Consider the following 20,543-nt stretch of genomic DNA (forward strand, 5'->3'; position numbering starts at 1 on the left):
GTTAAAGTCACCAGCTGCTCTATCCTGGCAATACAGAATGGTGGAAGATGTGGAACAGGAGACAACCTCTCCCCAGCCCAGGAAGAACCATTAATAGAAACCTTCCCACCCCAAGGCAAAGGGAGCAGGAGGTGGCAGCCCTGTGAGGGAGACCTCTGCATTCATGTCTCCAGAACCCACCTGGTCAGAGTTAAGGGGGTTTGGATGCTGGGCACTGAGAGGGTTTCTGTTTACTGGTGTGTGAGTCTGTATCCCAGACCTGGTGAGGTGCCACCGGACTGCAGTAAGGGGAACCCAAGTATCTGAGCCCCAGGATCCCCAGATAATTCAAGCCTCTGAGACCAGAACAGAGCCCATCCACTGCTCCAGTCTTGGGGTCCCTAGGCACATTCTTTGGGGACTCTCCCCCTATCTGAGGTGTGAAACCCACTGCCTAACCCCCTGGTGCAGAGCTGACCCTCCAGACTCCTGCGTGCTTAAACGCACCATCTCCCAGAACTCCACGCCAAGGTGAGAGCCCGCTGGTTTCAGCAGAATTCCCTCCGGAGGCGCGCAGTGGTTGTGAAGCATTTGGCTCTGTCTACACTAGACAGCAAACCGCTGCCTGTGTGGTCACCCGCGAGCGCTGGGGAGAGAGATCTCCCAGCTCTCCTGGTAAACCAGGTCGACGCTCAGAGCCTGTCTACACTGGGGCTTTACAGCGCTCAAACTTGCTGCGCTCGGGGTGTGTGCATGATTTATCACACCCCTGAGCCAGCCAGTTACTGCGCTGAGAATTGCCAGTGTAGACAGGCCCCTTCACACACACAGAGACTCTTTGCTCACGTCCAACACACTATTGCTCTTTCTCTTAACCAGATAAAGCACAAGAGCATTCAAATCACATCGCACAAATGACCAGCCTAACTGCAGTGCCCGTCACTAGCTCACCCTTCCCTTGGGAGTCCTGGGGGCCATCTGGGCTCAGGAAAAGCAGAGTCCGTTGTTCAGGTGACCCAGTTACCTGAATCCAGGCATGATTTCAAAGAGAATCTGCTTCCTGCTTTTGCTGAGTCTAATAAACTAAATAGCAACAACCCACGCCCCCCCCACCACCAACAAAGCCCCTTTTGTAAACATAAAGTTCCGGTCCCCCCCACCACTGGCAGCCCCGCGGGACTGGGGCTGTGTCTTTAAGAGGAGACTCTCCCCTCCCCCCGGGACAGGGGTTGGACTGAGGCAATTTCCAGTTTTACTTTCACTGTCCCCGGGCGAAGGCCGCGACCCGAGCACACGTTTATCGATCGGAACAAACCCTGTTTCTGTTCACAACCTTCCCCGGAGAAGCCCCGAGACAAAACTGCAGCTCCTCGCTCGCCAGAATGAGCTGAGCCGCCTCCGAGACCGACGGGAACAGTCACCGAGCATGGGACTGTCCCAGCCAGAGGAGCCAAGTCTGGCCACACCCGGGAGATGTTAAACTGCTCAGAAGACCCAACCAGGTGGGTTAATTTTGCTCCAGAAGGACTGTTTCTAACGTCTAATGCACGATCCTTATTGCTTGGACAGATTATTCAAAACACAAGGAGTAAATAATCCTGTGAGAATTTGTTTCTCTCTTTATGGGAACTTGACAGTGCATCTACATTGAAAGTGATGGACTGTCACATACATTGCGGATTGTTTTCACAGCAATGTAACACGAGACTTTTACAGCTTGTTGAATTCGTCATTTCTTTGTTTTGCTGAATTTTATTCAAGAGCAGTGGGCCCAAGACTGTTCTTGGGGGAGATCTGTAACTTCCTCTATTTTGAATACAGAAAATTTCCTGCACCAAACCCAGCGGCCATCAATCTAGTTTTCTGCCTGTGCTCTCATTGCAGTTTTCTGCCTCTTGACTGCAGGGCGGGTGTGAATCCTTTTGTTCTTGTAAAAAATAAAATTATGCTCAGAATCAATCGAAGCAGAAAACTGCCCCCTTTTCTCCTCCTGAACTCAGTGGGAAGTGAGCATGTGTCTCAAGTTGATCCTGTGTTCAAGAGTGTCACTGAGTAGGGACTTCAGGCCATACTAAAAAAGGGAAATTTATACATTGTGTAACAAATTATCTTCTCCTGTGTGAAAAGCCATTCAAGGGGCAATATCATGAAGAAACCTGTCGGAGTACAGCTATTTACAAATTATGTTTTTGTTTAAAACAATTTGCTTATTTTTCAAATTTCAATCACGTATTATTGAACAAAAAATTAGATTTTAGTTTTTCTTTTTTCCGTTTTCATTTTTGCTCCCTTTCCTCCTTTGAGACAGGATAAGGGATGGGCGAATAAAATGTTTTTATTCCATTTGATTAGGGTTTCTCATTTTGAATCAATTTGAAATATTTTTTTCATTTAGCATCATTTCTTTGAAAAATTAGAAACATTAAAATAATAGGAAATCATCAGTTTTTTAAAAAAAGTCTAAAAGCCATTTTCTATTGAAAAAATCATTTTTGTTCAAACATTCTTGACCAGCTGCAGTGTTGCCAACTCTCATAACTTTTTGTGATTTTTATTTTAAGTCTCACAGTATTCGGTAATTTTCTGAAAGCCCGAATGCTCTAGTTATGAGTTGATGTGAGAATCTCAAATTTCATTTAAAGTAAAAATGAATTTCTAGCTTTTATGGTTGGAGGGCAAAGTTTAAGATTAAGACCTGAGTGCACAGTCAGGGCTCAGAAACCAAATGGCAAAAAATAGGAACTCAAAATGTATTTTTTAAAATATTGATTTTTTAAGTCAATCACTTATATTTTTTGACCCAATTGTGATTTTTTTCAATTATGTGTGTGCATGATGGGGGGTGGGGGGAGGAGGAGGAGGGAGGAGAGGATTTTTTTGGATTGATTTTCATAAGGAAACAAACATGATAAAGTACAAAACAACCACAACAATTTACAACTTGCATATGTTCCCAAATACCGCATTCTTCATGGATGCACTAATAAAATTAAGCAATTATGCAGTTCTACAGCTTATCAAAGCTACAAGACCAGACAATCATAGGCACGGGAAGCAGGTGCGTTGGGGGGTATTACAGCGTCCCCAGGTTTTACATGGAGCTCCACTCCCGGTCCTGTGCCTGGGGCTCCCCTCCTGGCCCCGCATGTGGGGAATCCACTCCTGGCCCCATGTCCGCCACCTGCCTCAGCCCCTTGACCCCTGTCTGTGTCCCTGCACTCCTGGAGACACAACCCTGGTCCCAGCCCCAGCTCTGAGGGGAGGGGGCGGAGGCCATGGAGAGAGGTAAGGGGGGCACGAGGTGAAAAGTTTGGGGGCAGTTTCACTGGCTTTCAGCACCCACACTTTAAAAACTGTTCAAGTGCCACTGCAGACAACACAAGAATCTTTCTCTCTCTCACACACACACTTTCTCATTCCTTAAAACTTTTTTCTCCATTGATGGAATTACTGCCAACTTCACCGCTGCTATGACTTTTTTTTTTTAATGTGGGTTTTGTAGAGATGGGAAAAAATCAGACCCATAAAGGAAACACATTTTCAATTTTAATGCAATGGCTGTTCTCACTCCAAATATGAAAGAGTTCACTTAACAATGCATTTGTCCCTTTTTTATTCACTGTGCCTTCTTTAATGTTTGACTTTAATAATTTAATGTTAGTCAGTGTTATGCTCACTATGGAAAGTTTTTTCCTCCTTCTTCCTGTTTTCTAGATCAAGTTCCAGTGAAGAAGATGAAGGTTCTCTCATTCTGCCACAGCTCCAGAGCCAGCTCCCCTCTCCCTGGTTTTATTGTTTTCTTCCTTACTTCTTATGTTCACAAGATGGAATCAGGTAGGAATCCGCACTGTGTCTGCTGTATCTTAGGGGATTAATTTAGGCCCCTGAAGTGCCTTAACAACATGCTTCACTCAGAGTCGATGTAACTACTCACAGTGTGTAAACTTCACCCCACAGCAAGATCAGCACCTTCATTATTCAATTTTTGCCCTGATTGTGTTGCTCCTGGGTGATTTTATTTGCTCCTGGGATAGTGCCCAGGTCTGTTTCTTCACACAAGTATTTTTAAAAGATTGTCAAAGATGCCCAGGGAATTTGATGGACACTTACTGAAGAGTTTAATAATAACAATAAGAAATAAGAAAATCAAATAACTTAGTGGGTTTCAGATGTAAAAAAAAAAAATAAGAGCCATAATTTGAGACTAATGTGCACAAAAACAAAAGAAAAACCAGAATATAATGATGTTGTGTGACTTTTTTTAATTGGGCCTGTTAGCTAATCCATATATGTTAGGTGTCGTGTACACTGTATTATTAGGCATTATATGCATGGTAGTCCCATAATATACATATGAGAGAGAGAGAGGGAGAGAGTTGGGAAGTTAACTTGAATGTTTTATGTTCTCCCCACAATTCTGTTCACCAATATTGAATATCCCACTTCACAATTCTGAAGTTAGTGTTCACAATAGAAAATAGGAAGTCTATCAAAGCCATGAAAGGTGTGTCCTAGCATTGGTTGGGATGTACCTCTACACCCACCTGGTTTAGAATGTGGTATCCAATCCTGTTATCAGCTCCAAGCCCCATCTCAATGCTGTGTGCTGTGCCATACATGCAGGCTGAGTTCTTAGAGCCCCAGTCCCACTGCCCATGAGCGCTCCTTTCTCTTAGGCATTCAGGCTGAAATGTTCCATGCCAGGTGTTTGTCCCTGGCTGAAGTTTTTGGAAAGTTTGTCTGAAATGGAACCTCTTGGCCGTGTCCTTCATATCAAATTGCCATTTTCCTCTGACCTGCTTTTTGTTATTGTTGCTGTCCTGGTGCAGTTTCAGCAAAATTCACAGTGATTGGACCTGATCACCCTGTCACTGCCATTGTGGGTGAGGACATTGTGTTACCCTGTCACCTGTCCCCCCGGATGAGTGCTGCAAACATGGAGATGAGATGGTTCCGCTCTGAGTTTTTAAGCGTTGTGCACCTGTACCGTGATGGGAAGGATCAGTATGAAGAGCAGGTGCCACAGTATCGGGGAAGGACAGTGCTTTTGAAAGCCGGACTCACAGATGGAAATGTTCACTTGCGGCTTCTCAATATCAGACCCTCTGATGAAGGACAATACCTCTGTTTTGTTCAAGATGATACTTTTTATGAAGAAGCCGTATTGGAACTGCGGATAGCAGGTCAGTGCCTTGTGTCAGTTTTAGCTTTGTGTGGTCTTTCCTATTACAACAACTGTGACTCCCTACTTGTGAAATATTTTACCATAACACAGCATATCTAAATTTCAGCAAACAGCCACTTTCATACTTGGGAAAATATGCTGAAAACTTTCCCAAAATGTTATTAAACACATTTTCAGGATGGCCAAGACACTTTCTTGCCCAATCTTGATTGACTCCAAAAGGGGTCTTCAGTTAAGAGGGAAAGGACTTCTCTACAAATATGGCTTTCCAGTTGCTCTGCAGTCATTTCTAGGATGTGTGGCTAAGGTAGGACTGACAGACATTTATGGCCTTCTAATGGGTTGGTTGTTGCTTTGGGGTGTAGTTAAAATGAAATGGAGTGTTCTTATTTGCTGATACTGTATAATGGTGATGGTGGTGGTGGGTGTGATGATTTCTCCCCGGGGTACCACCTGGAACTGGGGTACAGCTGAGCCCCTGTCTCACCAATCTGGGTTCCCTCTTGCACTGTGACATTATGGCAAGCCGTAAAGCCCTCCACACTTGCACTCACACCAACATCCAGAGGCGGGACCACACCCAGCTGTGTTCATGAATGCATCTGGCCAGGCACTCATGAACCAACAATAGCGAGGCTTCAGCCAAAACACATCCCAGCACCCCAACCTGGGACCCACCCTGGTCAAAAACCTGACCAGTAAAGATTATTACAATTACCCAGTTTTCCCCTCCCTCAGTGTGGAGAGGAATATTCAGAAAATCTTTGTTAACTGAGCTGAGATTTTGCCCAAACACTTCTCTCAAACCACACTGTTTTACGTTTAAAAAAAAAAAAAAAAGAGAGAGAGATTTATTAACTACAGAAAGATAGATTATAAATCAAAGCAAACAGATCAAAGTTGATTATTAAGCAAATAAACAAAAACCCAGTCTAAGCCTAATATACCACACAAGGTTTGAATCAAACAGTGTCTCACCCTGTTAAATAGTACAAGCAGTTTGTAGATGTTTCATACATAGGCAGGGTTTCCATCTTTCCCACCTGGGACCAGCACTTCCCCAGTTCAAAGTGTGTACTCTTCCAGAGGTATATCCAGGAGTTTAGTTATGGGGAAAGTGAGGCCCATTGGTGATGTCACTTCAACCTTTTACAGTTTCTTTCATACGGCAGGAACCCCTTTGTTCCAAGCCAGGTTCCCAGCCCAGTTTGTGGAAAAATATAGGTACCAAAAAGGAATTCAGTATTATGTTATCTAGTCACATGCACCCGCATTCTTGATGAGTCATGGCAGCCATTATTCATAGGCTGTCTGAAGTGTCCCACGGTGAGGACAAGACTTTTCCATGGCTCATTGTTTTCGCTGATGGGCCATTCGCCCTGTCTAACTTCTTCACTGTTGTACCTGAAAGGCTAGTTATGGGTGTTACCCAGAACAATAACATTTGAAATACAGATGGATAGTCAATATTCATAACTCCAGATACAAAAATGATACATGCATTCGAATAGGACAATCTTATTCAGCAAATCATAACTCTTCCATTGACACCTTATTTGACACATCTTGCACAAGATGCTACATAATTATATCATAATCATATGCCAATTTGATTTAAAAAAATAATTAGTGCATTAGATAGATATATTTCTCAGAGTTTCAAATGTTCAGATCCTATTCAGGTATCTACGTGGTCATATCTCCAAAGGTGCTCAGCACTCAGTTGCTCCTGTCTTGAGCCAACAGTATCTCCCACTGACTCAGTGAAATTATTTTATATATTTGTTCACATTTTTGTGTGTCCATGAGCACTGGGATATCAGACATTCCAGTATTCATTTATCCCTTCTACTGACTACCCGCATGAATTAGTGCATTCTCATGTGAGTGACGGATCCCCAAACTGTCCCTCATCCCTTCTGCTTTATAAATTAATGTATGGAATTAACACCCTTATATATTTTCCCCTTAGGTCTGGGCTCTGCTCCTCTCATCTCTGTTGAGGGTCACCAAGATGGAGGGATTCGGGTGGTTTGTAGATCAGCTGGTTGGTACCCAGAGCCTGAGGTGTTGTGGAAAGATTTCAATGGGCGATGTTTACCATCACTCTCTGCAAAAACATCCACAGGAGATAACAACCTGTTTGAAACAGAAACTGCGATCATTGTAACAGAACATTCAAACCAAAACTTGTCCTGTTGCATCAGGAACACCGTTCTCAATCAAGAAAAGGAATCGGCAGTTTATATAGCAGGTCAGTTACCATCCAAACCCCACACTGAACTCACCACCACTAGAAACCAAACAAAATATAGGAAGAAAAGAACTGAAACATATGTGATGGATATTTCATAATCCACGTACAAACACAGACTATGGGAGGCTGGTGTCTTTACAGGGTCACAGTTTAGGCAACTTGATCCCCTTAATTGTGAGTATTCAGACTATACACGTTTTGAGAGGAAACTTTCATTCAATCCACTGATTCAGTAGGTTCCTGTAACCTTAAATTCACCTTAATTTTTTGGAATGTGATAAATTTTGTACTCTGGCTTGATTGTGATCTGTAGAGCCCTGTAAACCCACAGATATATATCCGTAGATACCCTCATCATTTTGGGGGGTTTGCAGATTGGATGCGGATACCAATTTTGTATCCACACAGGGCTCTAGTGATCTGTTCACTTCACCAACTTCATTACTTGTGTGAAATATCACCTAAGTCATGTGATATTGTTTTTCTGATGTTCAATGGGACTTGTGCTCCTTAATTACTTTGGTCTGGATCCACTAGAGGACTCATTTTACCCCTTGTCTACACACAAAAGATGCACTGATTAACTAGTTAAGCAATGCCACCTGCTTGTGTGAAAACTCCTTGTATAAATTTCAGAGTGCCCTTTATTGATTTAGCTTCAGTCAGTTTTTTATCAACTTCAACTAAATGGAGATAGAGCACTATGAAGCTGATTTATGATTTAAGGTTTTGTGCATCAATTTATTTAAATTGGTGCAACCCTGATATGTTGTCAACTCTTGAACCAATTTAAGAATGACCCCATAAGAGGGTTGGCCCAGGTTCACTAAATCAGAGCACAAACCATGTGTGGAAAAGACACCAGGCACATTTGAAAATTCCATCCTGTTTAGATGACTGAATCACTGTGAACACAAGAAGAGCAAATGGAAATTAGTTAATTTGCTGCACAAGTGTTTGGACAAATTGTGATTATGATTTTTCCCAATATAAGGAGGTAACAGTGGATTTTTCAAAAATATGCTAATTAATCTGGCAGCTTCTGAATATTGCTTGCTGTTAAGGGCCAAATCCTTTTCTGGTATAACCCTATTGGAATCAATGGGGTTTTATGAGCAGAGAATTTGCCCCTGATCTCTATGGCCCTCTGAGTAGTAATGAATCAAATCAGGGCTGTGTTTTCAAGGATAAATCAGTGGTAAAGCTCTGTTGATTGGAGCCATATTTAAAATCAGTTTCTGGTCTTTTGTGTAGTGTGGACATGGCCATTCTTTCACTCTTAGCTCACACAAATCCAGTTGGGTACTATTTCTGTATTTGTATGAAAAAAAAATCTGCTTTTAGTCACCACTTCCAAACTAAGGGAAGCCCTGGGTGTTTTGTTTTTCAGATCCCTTTTTCCCGAGGGTAAATCCCTGGATGGTGGCGCTGAGTGTGACCCTGGTGGTTTTGTTTGGTTTCATTGGCCTCACTGTTTCTCTCTTTAAAATGAAAGGTAAATATCAGAGGGAGAAATATACTGTAAAGGTTTTATTCTAATAAATAAATAAGGGCAATTTAGAAATTTAACATAAAAAGAACGTGTGATCTGCTGATCTGGTCCTAAAAAAAGAAGAAGAATGCTCCACTGTCCCCCCAGCCCAGCTCCCACCCAATTGCAGCTCCACTCCCCGCCTGCCCTGCCTCCAGCCCAACTCTGCCCACAATCCCTCGCCACTCCCAGCCCTCTATTTCCAGCTCTTCCCTTATCCCCAGCTCTGCTTTCAGCCCAAGCTCCTGGACTCAGCCAACTGTGGTGTAATGGAGGGGGGAGGAGGGGCTGAGAGAGACGCTACTACTGGTAAGTGGGGGGTGTGACAGGAAAAGTTTGGGCACCACTGGTCTAGTCTGATCTCCGAAAGAGGAGTTTGAATAGAAATAATCTCTCAGTCTTAACGGTCGTATTGATGATAATGAGAAATAAAACATAAGAAAAGGGAAACTCCTAACCAACAATATGGGTATTTCTTTTTAATTTTTGGGCAAACGAGATATAGAAATTGTCATTATCCGTCCTCTGAAAAGGATTTTTTTTTTCTTTTTTTTTTTGGTAATTGGATCTTCATGTGGGAGTTTGTTTAAATGGTTTGGAGTTGTTTGATCTTAAATTTAACTTTTACAATTTTGTTACAATAAGAAACCCTTGTTTGTTTACTTGCTTTTTCTTATTATTCTTTCTTGTGGGGTTTAATGTAATTATATGAAATGTGGGGAAGCGCTAATTTGGGTAGATTTCACACCAAAATCTAATTTGAAAAACTGATAAGCAATAGAGTCACCGAGTTTAAGACCAGAAGAGAGCCCTGGATCCTCTTCTCTGATGTCCTGAAAAGGAGGTTGATTTCTCTCAGCCTTCATTGTCATACTGATGATAAAGAGAAATAAAACATAAGGAAAGGGAAACACCTAACAAAAATATATATTTATTTCTCTCTAATTTTTAGACAAACGAGATAAAGAAATAAGTAAATGTCATTGTCCTTCCTATGACAAGAAACTTTTAGTACCAGTTTGGATTCTAATGTGGGAGTTTGTGTAGCAGTGGTGGAGGTGTTTGATTTTAAATTTAACTTAACAATGCTGCAGTACGAAGCCTTTTTAGTTTGCTTACTTGGTTATTATTATCAGTCTTTTGGGAAGGTGTGGGGTGGGGGTGTCAACTTTAATATAGCTTTATAAAACATGGGGAAAGACTAGAGAGGATGAATTTCACACCAGAAGTTAATTTGAAAAATTGAGAAGCAATACAGTTATAGAGTCATAGTGTTTAAGCCCAGAAGGGATGACTGGATCCTCTAGTTCAGAGGTCTTCAGACTGTGGGGCAGGCCCCTAGGAGGAATGTTCAAGCGGGTGCAGGTCCGCAATTAACTCTTCTGGGGGCCTGGGACTATTAGAGTTTGTGGGGCCCCCTAGGCTCCGGGGTACGGCCAAAAATGAGGGATTCAGAGTGCAGGAGGGGGCTGTGGATTGGGGCAGGGTGTGGGTGTGGAAGGGGGTGAGGGCTCTGACTGGGGTTGTGGACTCTAGGGTGTGGCTGGGGATGAGGGCTTTCAGATGCAGGAGGGGGCTCCAGGCTGGTGCCAAGGGGACTGGAGTGCGGGAGAGGGCTCAGGGCAGGAGGTTGGGAGTGTGGGGTCTGGGAGGGAGTTAAGGCGTGGGAAGGGGCTCAGGGCAGGAGGTTGCGAGTGTGGGGTCTGGGAGGGAGTTAGGGTGCAGGAGAGGGCTCAGGGCTGGGGCAGGAGGTTGTGGTGCAGGGCGCTTACCTGGGACAGCTCCCCTTTGGTGGTGCAGGCCCTGGGGAGGGGGGGCACGTGGCTCCATGCTCTGTCCTGTGCTTGCCTGCAGGCACCACCCCACATAGCTCCCATTGGCTGTGATTCCTGGCCAATGGGAGCTGCGGGGGCGGTGTCTGCAAGTCAAGGAAGCGTGTGGGACTGAGCTTTCCGGCACGCGCAGCTCCAGCCCAGCGGAGGGGGGAATGACATGCCAGCGTGCAGAGCCACCTCCCCGCCAACGCCAGGCTGGGCCGGAATGCAGGGGCTTCAGTGGCTGCAGCCCACAGCCCTGGGCTAAGGCGGCCCTGCAAAAAGATCTGCACTTTTGGTGGTCTGGAGATCTTTTCGCGGGGGCCTGCCTTTGCCTGGGGCCCTGGCCTGCAGCCCCTAAATCCCCTCTCTTAAACCAGCCCTGAACAGGTGCAAGGCAGGGTCCCTGCCAGCCCTCATGGGGAGAGGGGAGGGAGCCCCACCCAGCCCCGCTCTGCCCCCAGCCCAGATCCAATCCCATCTGCAGCTGCGCTCCGCCCCCTGCCCCCCACTACGCTCCGGCTCCTGCCACAGTTCCAGTCCTCCCCCTGCTCCGCCCCCAGGTCAGTTCCTACCAAATTCCCTCCCCTCCCCCAGGCCAGCTCTGCCTCTAGCCCCAGCTCCTCCCCCATCCCCAGTTCCGTCCCCAGCTCCCCCTTCAGCCCAAGCACCTCTGCTGAGTCAACTGTGCAGTAACGGAAGGGGGGGGGCGCAGACAGATTTCATTACTGCAAGGGGGGAGTGATCGGAAAAGTTTGGGCACCACTGGTCTTGTCTGATTTCCTGAAGAAGAGATTGAATAGAAATAATCCTTCTTAACTGTCACAGTGAGGATAAAGAGAAATAAACCATAAAAAAAGGAAAACACCTAACAAACATTATGTGTCTGTTTAATTTTTAGGCAAACGAGATATAGAAATTGGTAAGTGTCATTATCCACACTCTGAAAAGGATTTTTTTTTGGCAGGGGCCGGGAATTGGATCTTCATGTGGGAGTTTGTTTAAATGGTTTGGAGTTATTTGATATTAACTTTAACTTTTACAATTTTGTTGCAATACAAACGCCCTTGTTTGTTTACTTGCTTTTTCTTATTATTCTTTCTTGTGGGGTTTAATGTAATTGTATATAATGTGGGGAAGTGCTAAACTGGGTAGATTTCACACCAAAATCTAATTTGAAAAACTGATAAGCAATAGAGTCACCGAGTTTAAGACCAGAAGAGAGCTCTGGATCCTCTTCTCTGATGTCCTGAAAAGGAGGTTGATTTCTCTCAGCCTTCACTGTTATATTGATGATAAAGAGAAATAAAACATAAGGAAAGGGAAACACCTAACAAAAATATCTATTTATTTCTCTCTAATTTTTAGACAAATGAGATAAAGAAATAAGTGTCGTTGTCCTTCCTATGACAAGAAACTTTTTGTACCAGTTTGGATTCTAATGTGGGAGTTTGTGTAGCAGTGGTGGAGGTGTTTGATTTTAAATTTAACTTAACATTGCTGCAGTACGAAGCCTTTTTAGTTTGCTTACTTTGTTATTATTATCAGTCTTTTGGGAAGATGTGTGGGGGGGGGAAGGCGGGGGTCAACTTTAATATAGTTTTATAAAACATGGGGAAAGACTAGAGAGGATGAATTTCACACCAAAAGTTAATTTGAAAAATTGATAAGCAATACAGTTAAAGAGTCTTACTGTTTAAGACCAGAAAGGATGACTGGATCCTCTAGTTCAGAGGTCTTCAGACTGTGGGGCAGGCCCCTAGGGGCACGTGGAGGAAATTCAAATGGGTGCAGGTCCGCAATTAACTCTTCTGGGGGCCTGGGACTATTAGAGTTTGTGGGGCCCCCTAGGCTCCGGGGTACGGCCAAAAATGAGGGATTCAGAGTGCAGGAGGGGGCTGTGGATTGGGGCAGGGTGTGGGTGTGGAAGGGGGTGAGGGCTCTGACTGGGGTTGTGGACTCTAGGGTGTGGCTGGGGATGAGGGCTTTCAGATGCAGGAGGGGGCTCCAGGCTGGTACCAAGGGGACTGGAGTGCGGGAGAGGGCTCAGGGCAGGAGGTTGGGAGTGTGGGGTCTGGGAGGGAGTTAGGGTGCAGGAGGAGGCTCAGGGCTGGGGTGGGGGTGTGCTCTGGGAGTTAGGGCGTGGGAAGGGGCTCAGGGCAGGAGGTTGGGAGTGTGGGGTCTGGGAGGGAGTTAGGGTGCAGGAGAGGGCTCAGGGCTGGGGCAGGAGGTTGTGGTGCAGGGCGCTTACCTGGGACAGCTCCCCTTTGGTGGTGCAGGCCCTGGGGAGGGGGGGCACGTGGCTCCATACTCTGTCCTGTGCTTGCCTGCAGGCACCACCCCACATAGCTCCCATTGGCTGTGATTCCTGGCCAATGGGAGCTGCGGGGGCGGTGTCTGCAAGTCAAGGAAGCGTGTGGGACTGAGCTTTCCGGCACGCGCAGCTCCAGCCCAGCGGAGGGGGGAATGACATGCCAGCGTGTAGAGCCGCCTCCCCGCCAACGCCAGGCTGGGCCGGAATGCAGGGGCTTCAGTGGCTGCAGCCCACAGCCCTGGGCTAAGGCGGCCCTGCAAAAAGATCTGCACTTTTGGTGGTCTGGAGATCTTTTCGTGGGGGCCCACCTTTGCCTGGGGCCATGGCCTGCAGCCCCTAAATCCCCTCTCTTAAACCAGCCCTGAACAGGTGCAAGGCAGGGTCCCTGCCAGCCCTCATGGGGAGAGGGGAGGGAGCCCCACCCAGCCCCGCTCTGCCCCCAGCCCAGATCCAATCCCATCTGCAGCTGCGCTCCGCCCCCTGCCCCCCACTAAGCTCCGGCTCCTGCCACAGTTCCAGTCCTCCCCCTGCTCCGCCCCCAGGTCAGTTCCTACCAAATTCCCTCCCTTCCCCCAGGCCAGCTCTGCCTCTAGCCCCAGCTCCTCCCCCATCCCCAGTTCCGTCCCCAGCTCCCCCTTCAGCCCAAGCACCTCTGCTGAGTCAACTGTGCAGTAACGGAAGGGGGGGGGCGCAGACAGATTTCATTACTGCAAGGGGGGAGTGATCGGAAAAGTTTGGGCACCACTGGTCTTGTCTGATTTCCTGAAGAAGAGATTGAATAGAAATAATCCTTCTTAACTGTCACAGTGAGGATAAAGAGAAATAAACCATAAAAAAAGGAAAACACCTAACAAACATTATGTGTCTGTTTAATTTTTAGGCAAACGAGATATAGAAATTGGTAAGTGTCATTATCCACACTCTGAAAAGGATTTTTTTTTGGCAGGGGCCGGGAATTGGATCTTCATGTGGGAGTTTGTTTAAATGGTTTGGAGTTATTTGATATTAACTTTAACTTTTACAATTTTGTTGCAATACAAACGCCCTTGTTTGTTTACTTGCTTTTTCTTATTATTCTTTCTTGTGGGGTTTAATGTAATTGTATATAATGTGGGGAAGTGCTAAACTGGGTAGATTTCACACCAAAATCTAATTTGAAAAACTGATAAGCAATAGAGTCACCGAGTTTAAGACCAGAAGAGAGCCCTGGATCCTCTTCTCTGATGTCCTGAAAAGGAGGTTGATTTCTCTCAGCCTTCACTGTTATATTGATGATAAAGAGAAATAAAACATAAGGAAAGGGAAACACCTAACAAAAATATCTATTTATTTCTCTCTAATTTTTAGACAAATGAGATAAAGAAATAAGTGTCGTTGTCCTTCCTATGACAAGAAACTTTTTGTACCAGTTTGGATTCTAATGTGGGAGTTTGTGTAGCAGTGGTGGAGGTGTTTGATTTTAAATTTAACTTAACATTGCTGCAGTACGAAGCCTTTTTAGTTTGCTTACTTTGTTATTATTATCAGTCTTTTGGGAAGATGTGTGGGGGGGGAGGGCGGGGGTCAACTTTAATATAGTTTTATAAAACATGGGGAAAGACTAGAGAGGATGAATTTCACACCAAAAGTTAATTTGAAAAATTGATAAGCAATACAGTTAAAGAGTCTTACTGTTTAAGACCAGAAAGGATGACTGGATCCTCTAGTTCAGAGGTCTTCAGACTGTGGGGCAGGCCCCTAGGGGCACGTGGAGGAAATTCAAATGGGTGCAGGTCCGCAATTAACTCTTCTGGGGGCCTGGGACTATTAGAGTTTGTGGGGCCCCCTAGGCTCCGGGGTACGGCCAAAAATGAGGGATTCAGAGTGCAGGAGGGGGCTGTGGATTGGGGCAGGGTGTGGGTGTGGAAGGGGGTGAGGGCTCTGACTGGGGTTGTGGACTCTAGGGTGTGGCTGGGGATGAGGGCTTTCAGATGCAGGAGGGGGCTCCAGGCTGGTACCAAGGGGACTGGAGTGCGGGAGAGGGCTCAGGGCAGGAGGTTGGGAGTGTGGGGTCTGGGAGGGAGTTAGGGTGCAGGAGGAGGCTCAGGGCTGGGGTGGGGGTGTGCTCTGGGTGTTAGGGCGTGGGAAGGGGCTCAGGGCAGGAGGTTGGGAGTGTGGGGTCTGGGAGGGAGTTAGGGTGCAGGAGAGGGCTCAGGGCTGGGGCAGGAGGTTGTGGTGCAGGGCGCTTACCTGGGACAGCTCCCCTTTGGTGGTGCAGGCCCTGGGGAGGGGGGGCACGTGGCTCCATACTCTGTCCTGTGCTTGCCTGCAGGCACCACCCCACATAGCTCCCATTGGCTGTGATTCCTGGCCAATGGGAGCTGCGGGGGCGGTGTCTGCAAGTCAAGGAAGCGTGTGGGACTGAGCTTTCCGGCACGCGCAGCTCCAGCCCAGCGGAGGGGGGAATGACATGCCAGCGTGTAGAGCCGCCTCCCCGCCAACGCCAGGCTGGGCCGGAATGCAGGGGCTTCAGTGGCTGCAGCCCACAGCCCTGGGCTAAGGCGGCCCTGCAAAAAGATCTGCACTTTTGGTGGTCTGGAGATCTTTTCGCGGGGGCCCGCCTTTGCCTGGGGCCCTGGCCTGCAGCCCCTAAATCCCCTCTCTTAAACCAGCCCTGAACAGGTGCAAGGCAGGGTCCCTGCCAGCCCTCATGGGGAGAGGGGAGGGAGCCCCACCCAGCCCCGCTCTGCCCCCAGCCCAGATCCAATCCCATCTGCAGCTGCGCTCCGCCCCCTGCCCCCCACTAAGCTCCGGCTCCTGCCACAGTTCCAGTCCTCCCCCTGCTCCGCCCCCAGGTCAGTTCCTACCAAATTCCCTCCCTTCCCCCAGGCCAGCTCTGCCTCTAGCCCCAGCTCCTCCCCCATCCCCAGTTCCGTCCCCAGCTCCCCCTTCAGCCCAAGCACCTCTGCTGAGTCAACTGTGCAGTAACGGAAGGGGGGGGCGCAGACAGATTTCATTACTGCAAGGGGGGAGTGATCGGAAAAGTTTGGGCACCACTGGTCTTGTCTGATTTCCTGAAGAAGAGATTGAATAGAAATAATCCGTCTTACCTGTCACAGTGATGATAAAGAGAAATAAACCATAAAAAAAGCAAAACTCCTAACAAACATTATGTGTCTGTCTGTTTAATTTTTAGGCAAACGAGATATAGAAATTGATAAGTGTCATTATCCACACTCTGAAAAGGACTTTTTTTTTGTAATTGGATCTTCATGGGGCAGTTTGTTAAAATGTTGTGGAGTTCGCTGTAAAATTTAACTTCTACAATTGTGTTGTAATATGAAACCTTTTTTTGTTTACTTGCTTTTTATTATTATTCTTTTGTGGAAGGGTTAGTGTGATTGTATAAAATGTGGGGAACCACTAAAGTGGAGAGATTTCATACCAAAAGCTAATTTGAAAAACTGAGATGTAATAGAGTCACATGTGTGTGAGACCAGAAGGGACCACTGGATCCTCTTGTCTGATGTCCTGAAGAAGATGTTGATTTCTCTCAGGCTTTACTGTCGTATCGATGATAAAGACAAATAAAACATAAGAAAAGGGAAATGCCTAAAAAATTTATTTCTCTTTCCTTTTCAGAGAAACGAGATAACGAGATAAGTAAGTATCATTATCTTTCCTTTGAAATGAAACTTTTTGTACCATTTTGGAGACTCATGTGGCTGTTTGTTTAATTGTGGTGGGGTTGTTTGCTTTTAAATTTAAATTTAAAAATTGTTGCAATAGGAAATCTTTTTAGTTATTTGTTTGCTTTTTTATCATCATCATTCTTTTGGGGTTTGTTTGTTAATGTAACTTTATAAAATGTGGGGAAAGACTAAACTGGATGAATTTCACACCAAAAGCTAATTTGAAAAGTTGATAAGCAATACAGTAGTAAAGTAGGTATTGGCCAAAAAAAAATATGGCCCAGGAGGAATTGTGTGAAGGCCCTGGTGGACTATCAGCACCTGAGATGATTATCTTCCCTCCACACTGCAGAGTAGGTATGTAACCAACCTGAAGTAAAGTGATACCTGGGCTCTAGCTTCTACCCAAAGTCTTGCCAGCTAACCTGGGTGCAAAGCACCACCAAACTTGAGTCAGAGTTTTTGTGCTTGCGCATTAAACAGGTTGGGGCAACAGCCAGGTAAGATTCTGGACTAACTCTGCAGTGAAGATCCACCCTGGGAGAGACACACTCATGCAGTCCAGTGGAGGTTCTGATGAACTTATAACTTTCTTTTTCCCTCAGTGTATTAGTTTGTACAATATTGGATTATGCAATACGTGTTCAGATCTGCTCTCCTCTCTAATTATGTTCCTGGTTTTAGGGTGGAGAAGATCTGTGGCACCTATAGAAGAAGGTAATTAAAGATCATATTTTATCAATGTCCAAATACCCGTTCCCATGAGGCAATGTGCCTCATTTTCTTTGTATATGGGAGTGGATGTGATAGTTCAGGGCAGACCTCCCCAGCACCCTTCATTTCACGGCGCATCACAAGCTGAGGTGAGGTTTGTGCCTATGTCCTACCACACCATACTGAATCCATAGCATATTGAATCTATGCTTCCTGCCCCTCCACCGCTCGCATGTGCACTGCGCCCTGCAGAGATCTGTGCCAGCCGCTGCCACCCCTTGTACAGAACCAGTGGGACAATCACCTCCACAGCCACTTCTCCAGGGGGAGTTTGTTCTGTCTCCCCGTGCTGATGTCCGATCTCCAGTGTCCCTTTGTTTCTTCCTTCATCTTTTCCCCCATGAAGAAAGCCAGTAGCTCTGCAGTGACCCCACACTGACTGGGTGAGCAGGGACTTTGTCTGTGTGAGACCCTTGCTCCTGTCTCAAGCAGAGGAACTGAGCCTTGATCACAGACAGGGGCTCCCCTGGCTCCATTATACAGATCTGGGAAGCTCCTGTGATCACCGGTGTGAGCTTGTGTCTTTTCTCCTCTCTCCATCCACCATGACCCCAGCATGGTCCTGTCTCTGGTAAACAGGACGTCAAGTCAGCCTCCCCATTACTAGCATGAGCCGCCCCCTCTTTCCACCAGCCACCTATTCCGTACCTCCTCCCTAGTGGCGGATTTGCCACTGGGCCAATGTGGCCTGTGCCCAGGAGCCCCAGAAAAATGGGCGCCTCTGTGCCCCAACCCGCTCTGCCTGCCCAGTGCTCCTGCCAGAGAGTGGGGTCAGGGCTCGGGGGGCTTGCCCCACTCCATCCGCCCAGAACTCCAGCCAGGGAATGGCGTCGGGGTGCGGGGTCTTGCCCTGCTCTGCAGCTGGAGCACCAGGTGGGCAGAGCAGGGCACGCCCCTGCACCCCGGCCCCATTTCCCCAGCAGGAGTGTGGGGAGTGGGGGTTCTGCAGGCAGAAGGGGTGGGAAGGGGCCTTCACTTGCTGTGGCCCAGGGCCTCACAAAACCTTAATCTGTCCTGGCACCACCGACACTTGTAGCTTCCACCATGAACCCCCTTCCCTTGTTTAGCCCCCTCACTCTCTGTCCCAAGCTAATGTACTTGGGTGCTGCGACTGCTGCTGAGCAGTGACATTCTGGGCAGGTTCAATTGTGGTACCGTGTGGCCTGTTGCTGTCCAAGCTGTGACATTTCAGAGCAGGCCGGGTGCAGTGGGGAGGCCCCATAGCAAAGTCCAGCACAGGGGCAGCTGGGACACAGTGAGAGTGAAGGTGGGGTGGGGGGAAGCGCTGTCAATATTCACTGAGTTGTACCATCTGCTGGGGCTGCCAGAGTCTCTAGTCCCCTCCCCGGGAAAAGGTGGGGGAAGGAGGGGAAAGATTCTGAGTCCCAGGCCTGGCCCATCTGCTTCTTTCACCGTCACTGACCCGTCTCTGCGAGGGCAGTGACTCTCCCCAGCCCGGTGCTGAGATCTCTGAGGTGATGGGTAAATCCTGGAGGAAGGAGATTCCCTGAGTCACTCTCCAGCTGGGGCAGATTCTGTCACTGACCCCATCAAACCCTCCCCCAGGGCCGAGCTCTGCCCCTCACGCTCTGATTCTCTCTCCCCAGCGAATGTGACTCTGGATCCAGACACGGCTCATCCCCAACTCGTCCTGTCTGAGGGTGGGAAAAGTGTGAGAGGGGAATACATAGAGGAGGATCTGCCCGACAACTCTGAGAGATTTGACTCTGTGTTCTGTGTGCTGGGCTGTGAGGGATTCACCGCGGGGAGACATTGCTGGGAGGTGGAGGGTGGGGAATACTGGGCTGTGGGGGTGGCCAGAGAGTCTGTGGGGAGGAAGGGAGGGATCAGCCGTAGCCCTGAGGGGGGGATCTGGGCTGTGGGGCGGTGCGGGGATCAGTTCCAGGCTCTCACCTCCCCTGCGACCCCCCTGCCCCTGAGCCGGGCCCCCAGCAGGATCCGGGTTTGTCTGGACTGTGACCGGGGCCAGGTGACATTTATCGATGCTGGTGACGAGGCCCCGATCTTCACTTTCCCGCCGGGCTCCGTCCCTGGGGAGAGAATCCGCCCCTGGCTCTGGGTGTGGCCAGGATCCCAGCTCCGACTGCGTCCCTGAGACCCACAGCAGAGGGGGGAACCGGAAATCAGCCTCTCTAGCCTCACGGACCCCAGTCTCTATGACCTTGGAGGACTCCCATCTACCCAGCCCCTGTCCCCTCATCTCTATGACCCCTGGAAGCTCCTCCCCCTCCTTCTCTGCAGCCCCAGGGATGGGAGGGGGAGGAACCCCTGGGGCTGCAGAGGGGCCCTGAGGGGCAGAGGTGGGGGCTGGGCAGGGACCCAGCATGAATCAATCAGGGTTTGGGGGGCTGGGGAGAAGCAGCAGCAGCAGGGAGCGGTTTGTACAGATGTGTCCTTAGACCCCATTGGGGTCTCCCAGCCTGGGCTCAGCAGTTGGGGAAGGGATAAAATCAGGGAAAGAAGAGAGCAGCCAAGGGGGATGATCTGTGACAGGGAGGAGAGACACAGGAAAATAACCAGGGTTTGGAAAGTGAGGGCTAGAACAATAATGAATAGAAACGGACAGTATGAAAAGAAAGGGAATGAGGGCGGGACGGGGAGATTTATGACGTGTTGCTGAAAGTGAGACTGTCACTCATTAATTCCCTATCTTAATTCCTGGCCATTGGTGCCATTTTAGTGCCCTAAAGAAAACTGTTCTCAGTAGCTGGGGATCTCCTGGCCAGGCTCCTGCGGTCATTAAAGCTCCTTCTCTGCTCCTTTTACTTTGCTATTTTGCAGCTACTTACTGTAAATAAACCATTACAAACAATTCTTGTTTGTTCCACTTTAATGTCCCAGCTGCAGTTGCTGGGGGCAGCGTCATGGGATTTGCTTCCCAACTTGGTTGTGTCCTCTCAACCCCGACAGGGAATGTCGCACCTCCTGGAAGAGAGTTTGGATTTTACTGTGTGATGTGTCACTCTCCAGCCTGTGCTGGGTCTCTCTCCTGTGCAC

At 47.7% G+C, this 20,543-nt stretch overlaps 1 protein-coding gene across 3 annotated transcripts; it reads left to right on the forward strand.

Annotated features, from left to right (window-relative positions):
* Nucleotides 1-1,259: 1,259 nt before the first annotated feature.
* LOC144274520 (butyrophilin subfamily 1 member A1-like) lies at nucleotides 1,260-19,806 on the forward strand. 3 transcript variants are annotated; one of them, XM_077833394.1, is made up of 10 exons: nucleotides 1,260-1,481; nucleotides 3,694-3,813; nucleotides 4,809-5,162; nucleotides 7,137-7,418; nucleotides 8,812-8,916; nucleotides 11,668-11,688; nucleotides 13,961-13,981; nucleotides 16,702-16,722; nucleotides 17,436-17,468; nucleotides 19,133-19,806. In XM_077833394.1, exons 2-10 carry the CDS (start codon nucleotides 3,714-3,716, stop codon nucleotides 19,639-19,641), a joined length of 1,446 nt encoding a protein of 481 aa, XP_077689520.1. In that variant the 5' UTR covers nucleotides 1,260-1,481; nucleotides 3,694-3,713; the 3' UTR covers nucleotides 19,642-19,806. The 3 variants fall into 3 exon arrangements, with proteins under 3 accessions (XP_077689520.1, XP_077689522.1, XP_077689521.1); XM_077833396.1 differs by lacking the exons at nucleotides 11,668-11,688; nucleotides 13,961-13,981 and adding an exon at nucleotides 9,905-9,925; XM_077833395.1 differs by lacking the exon at nucleotides 11,668-11,688.
* The last annotated feature ends 737 nt before the right edge of the window (nucleotides 19,807-20,543 follow it).

The sequence above is a fragment of the Eretmochelys imbricata genome, chromosome 14 (genome assembly GCF_965152235.1).
Source record: "Eretmochelys imbricata isolate rEreImb1 chromosome 14, rEreImb1.hap1, whole genome shotgun sequence".
Classification (NCBI taxonomy): domain Eukaryota; kingdom Metazoa; phylum Chordata; order Testudines; family Cheloniidae; genus Eretmochelys; species Eretmochelys imbricata.

Bases quoted from the DNA above. Each gene is read 5' to 3' on its own strand.
- LOC144274520 (XM_077833394.1), top strand. From the start codon at position 3,714: ATGAAGGTTCTCTCATTCTGCCACAGCTCCAGAGCCAGCTCCCCTCTC. The intron at 7,419-8,811 runs GTCAGTTACCAT...TTTGTTTTTCAG, and splicing joins ATCGGCAGTTTATATAGCAG to ATCCCTTTTTCCCGAGGGTA. The intron at 17,469-19,132 runs GTAATTAAAGAT...CTCTCTCCCCAG, and splicing joins TGTGGCACCTATAGAAGAAG to CGAATGTGACTCTGGATCCA.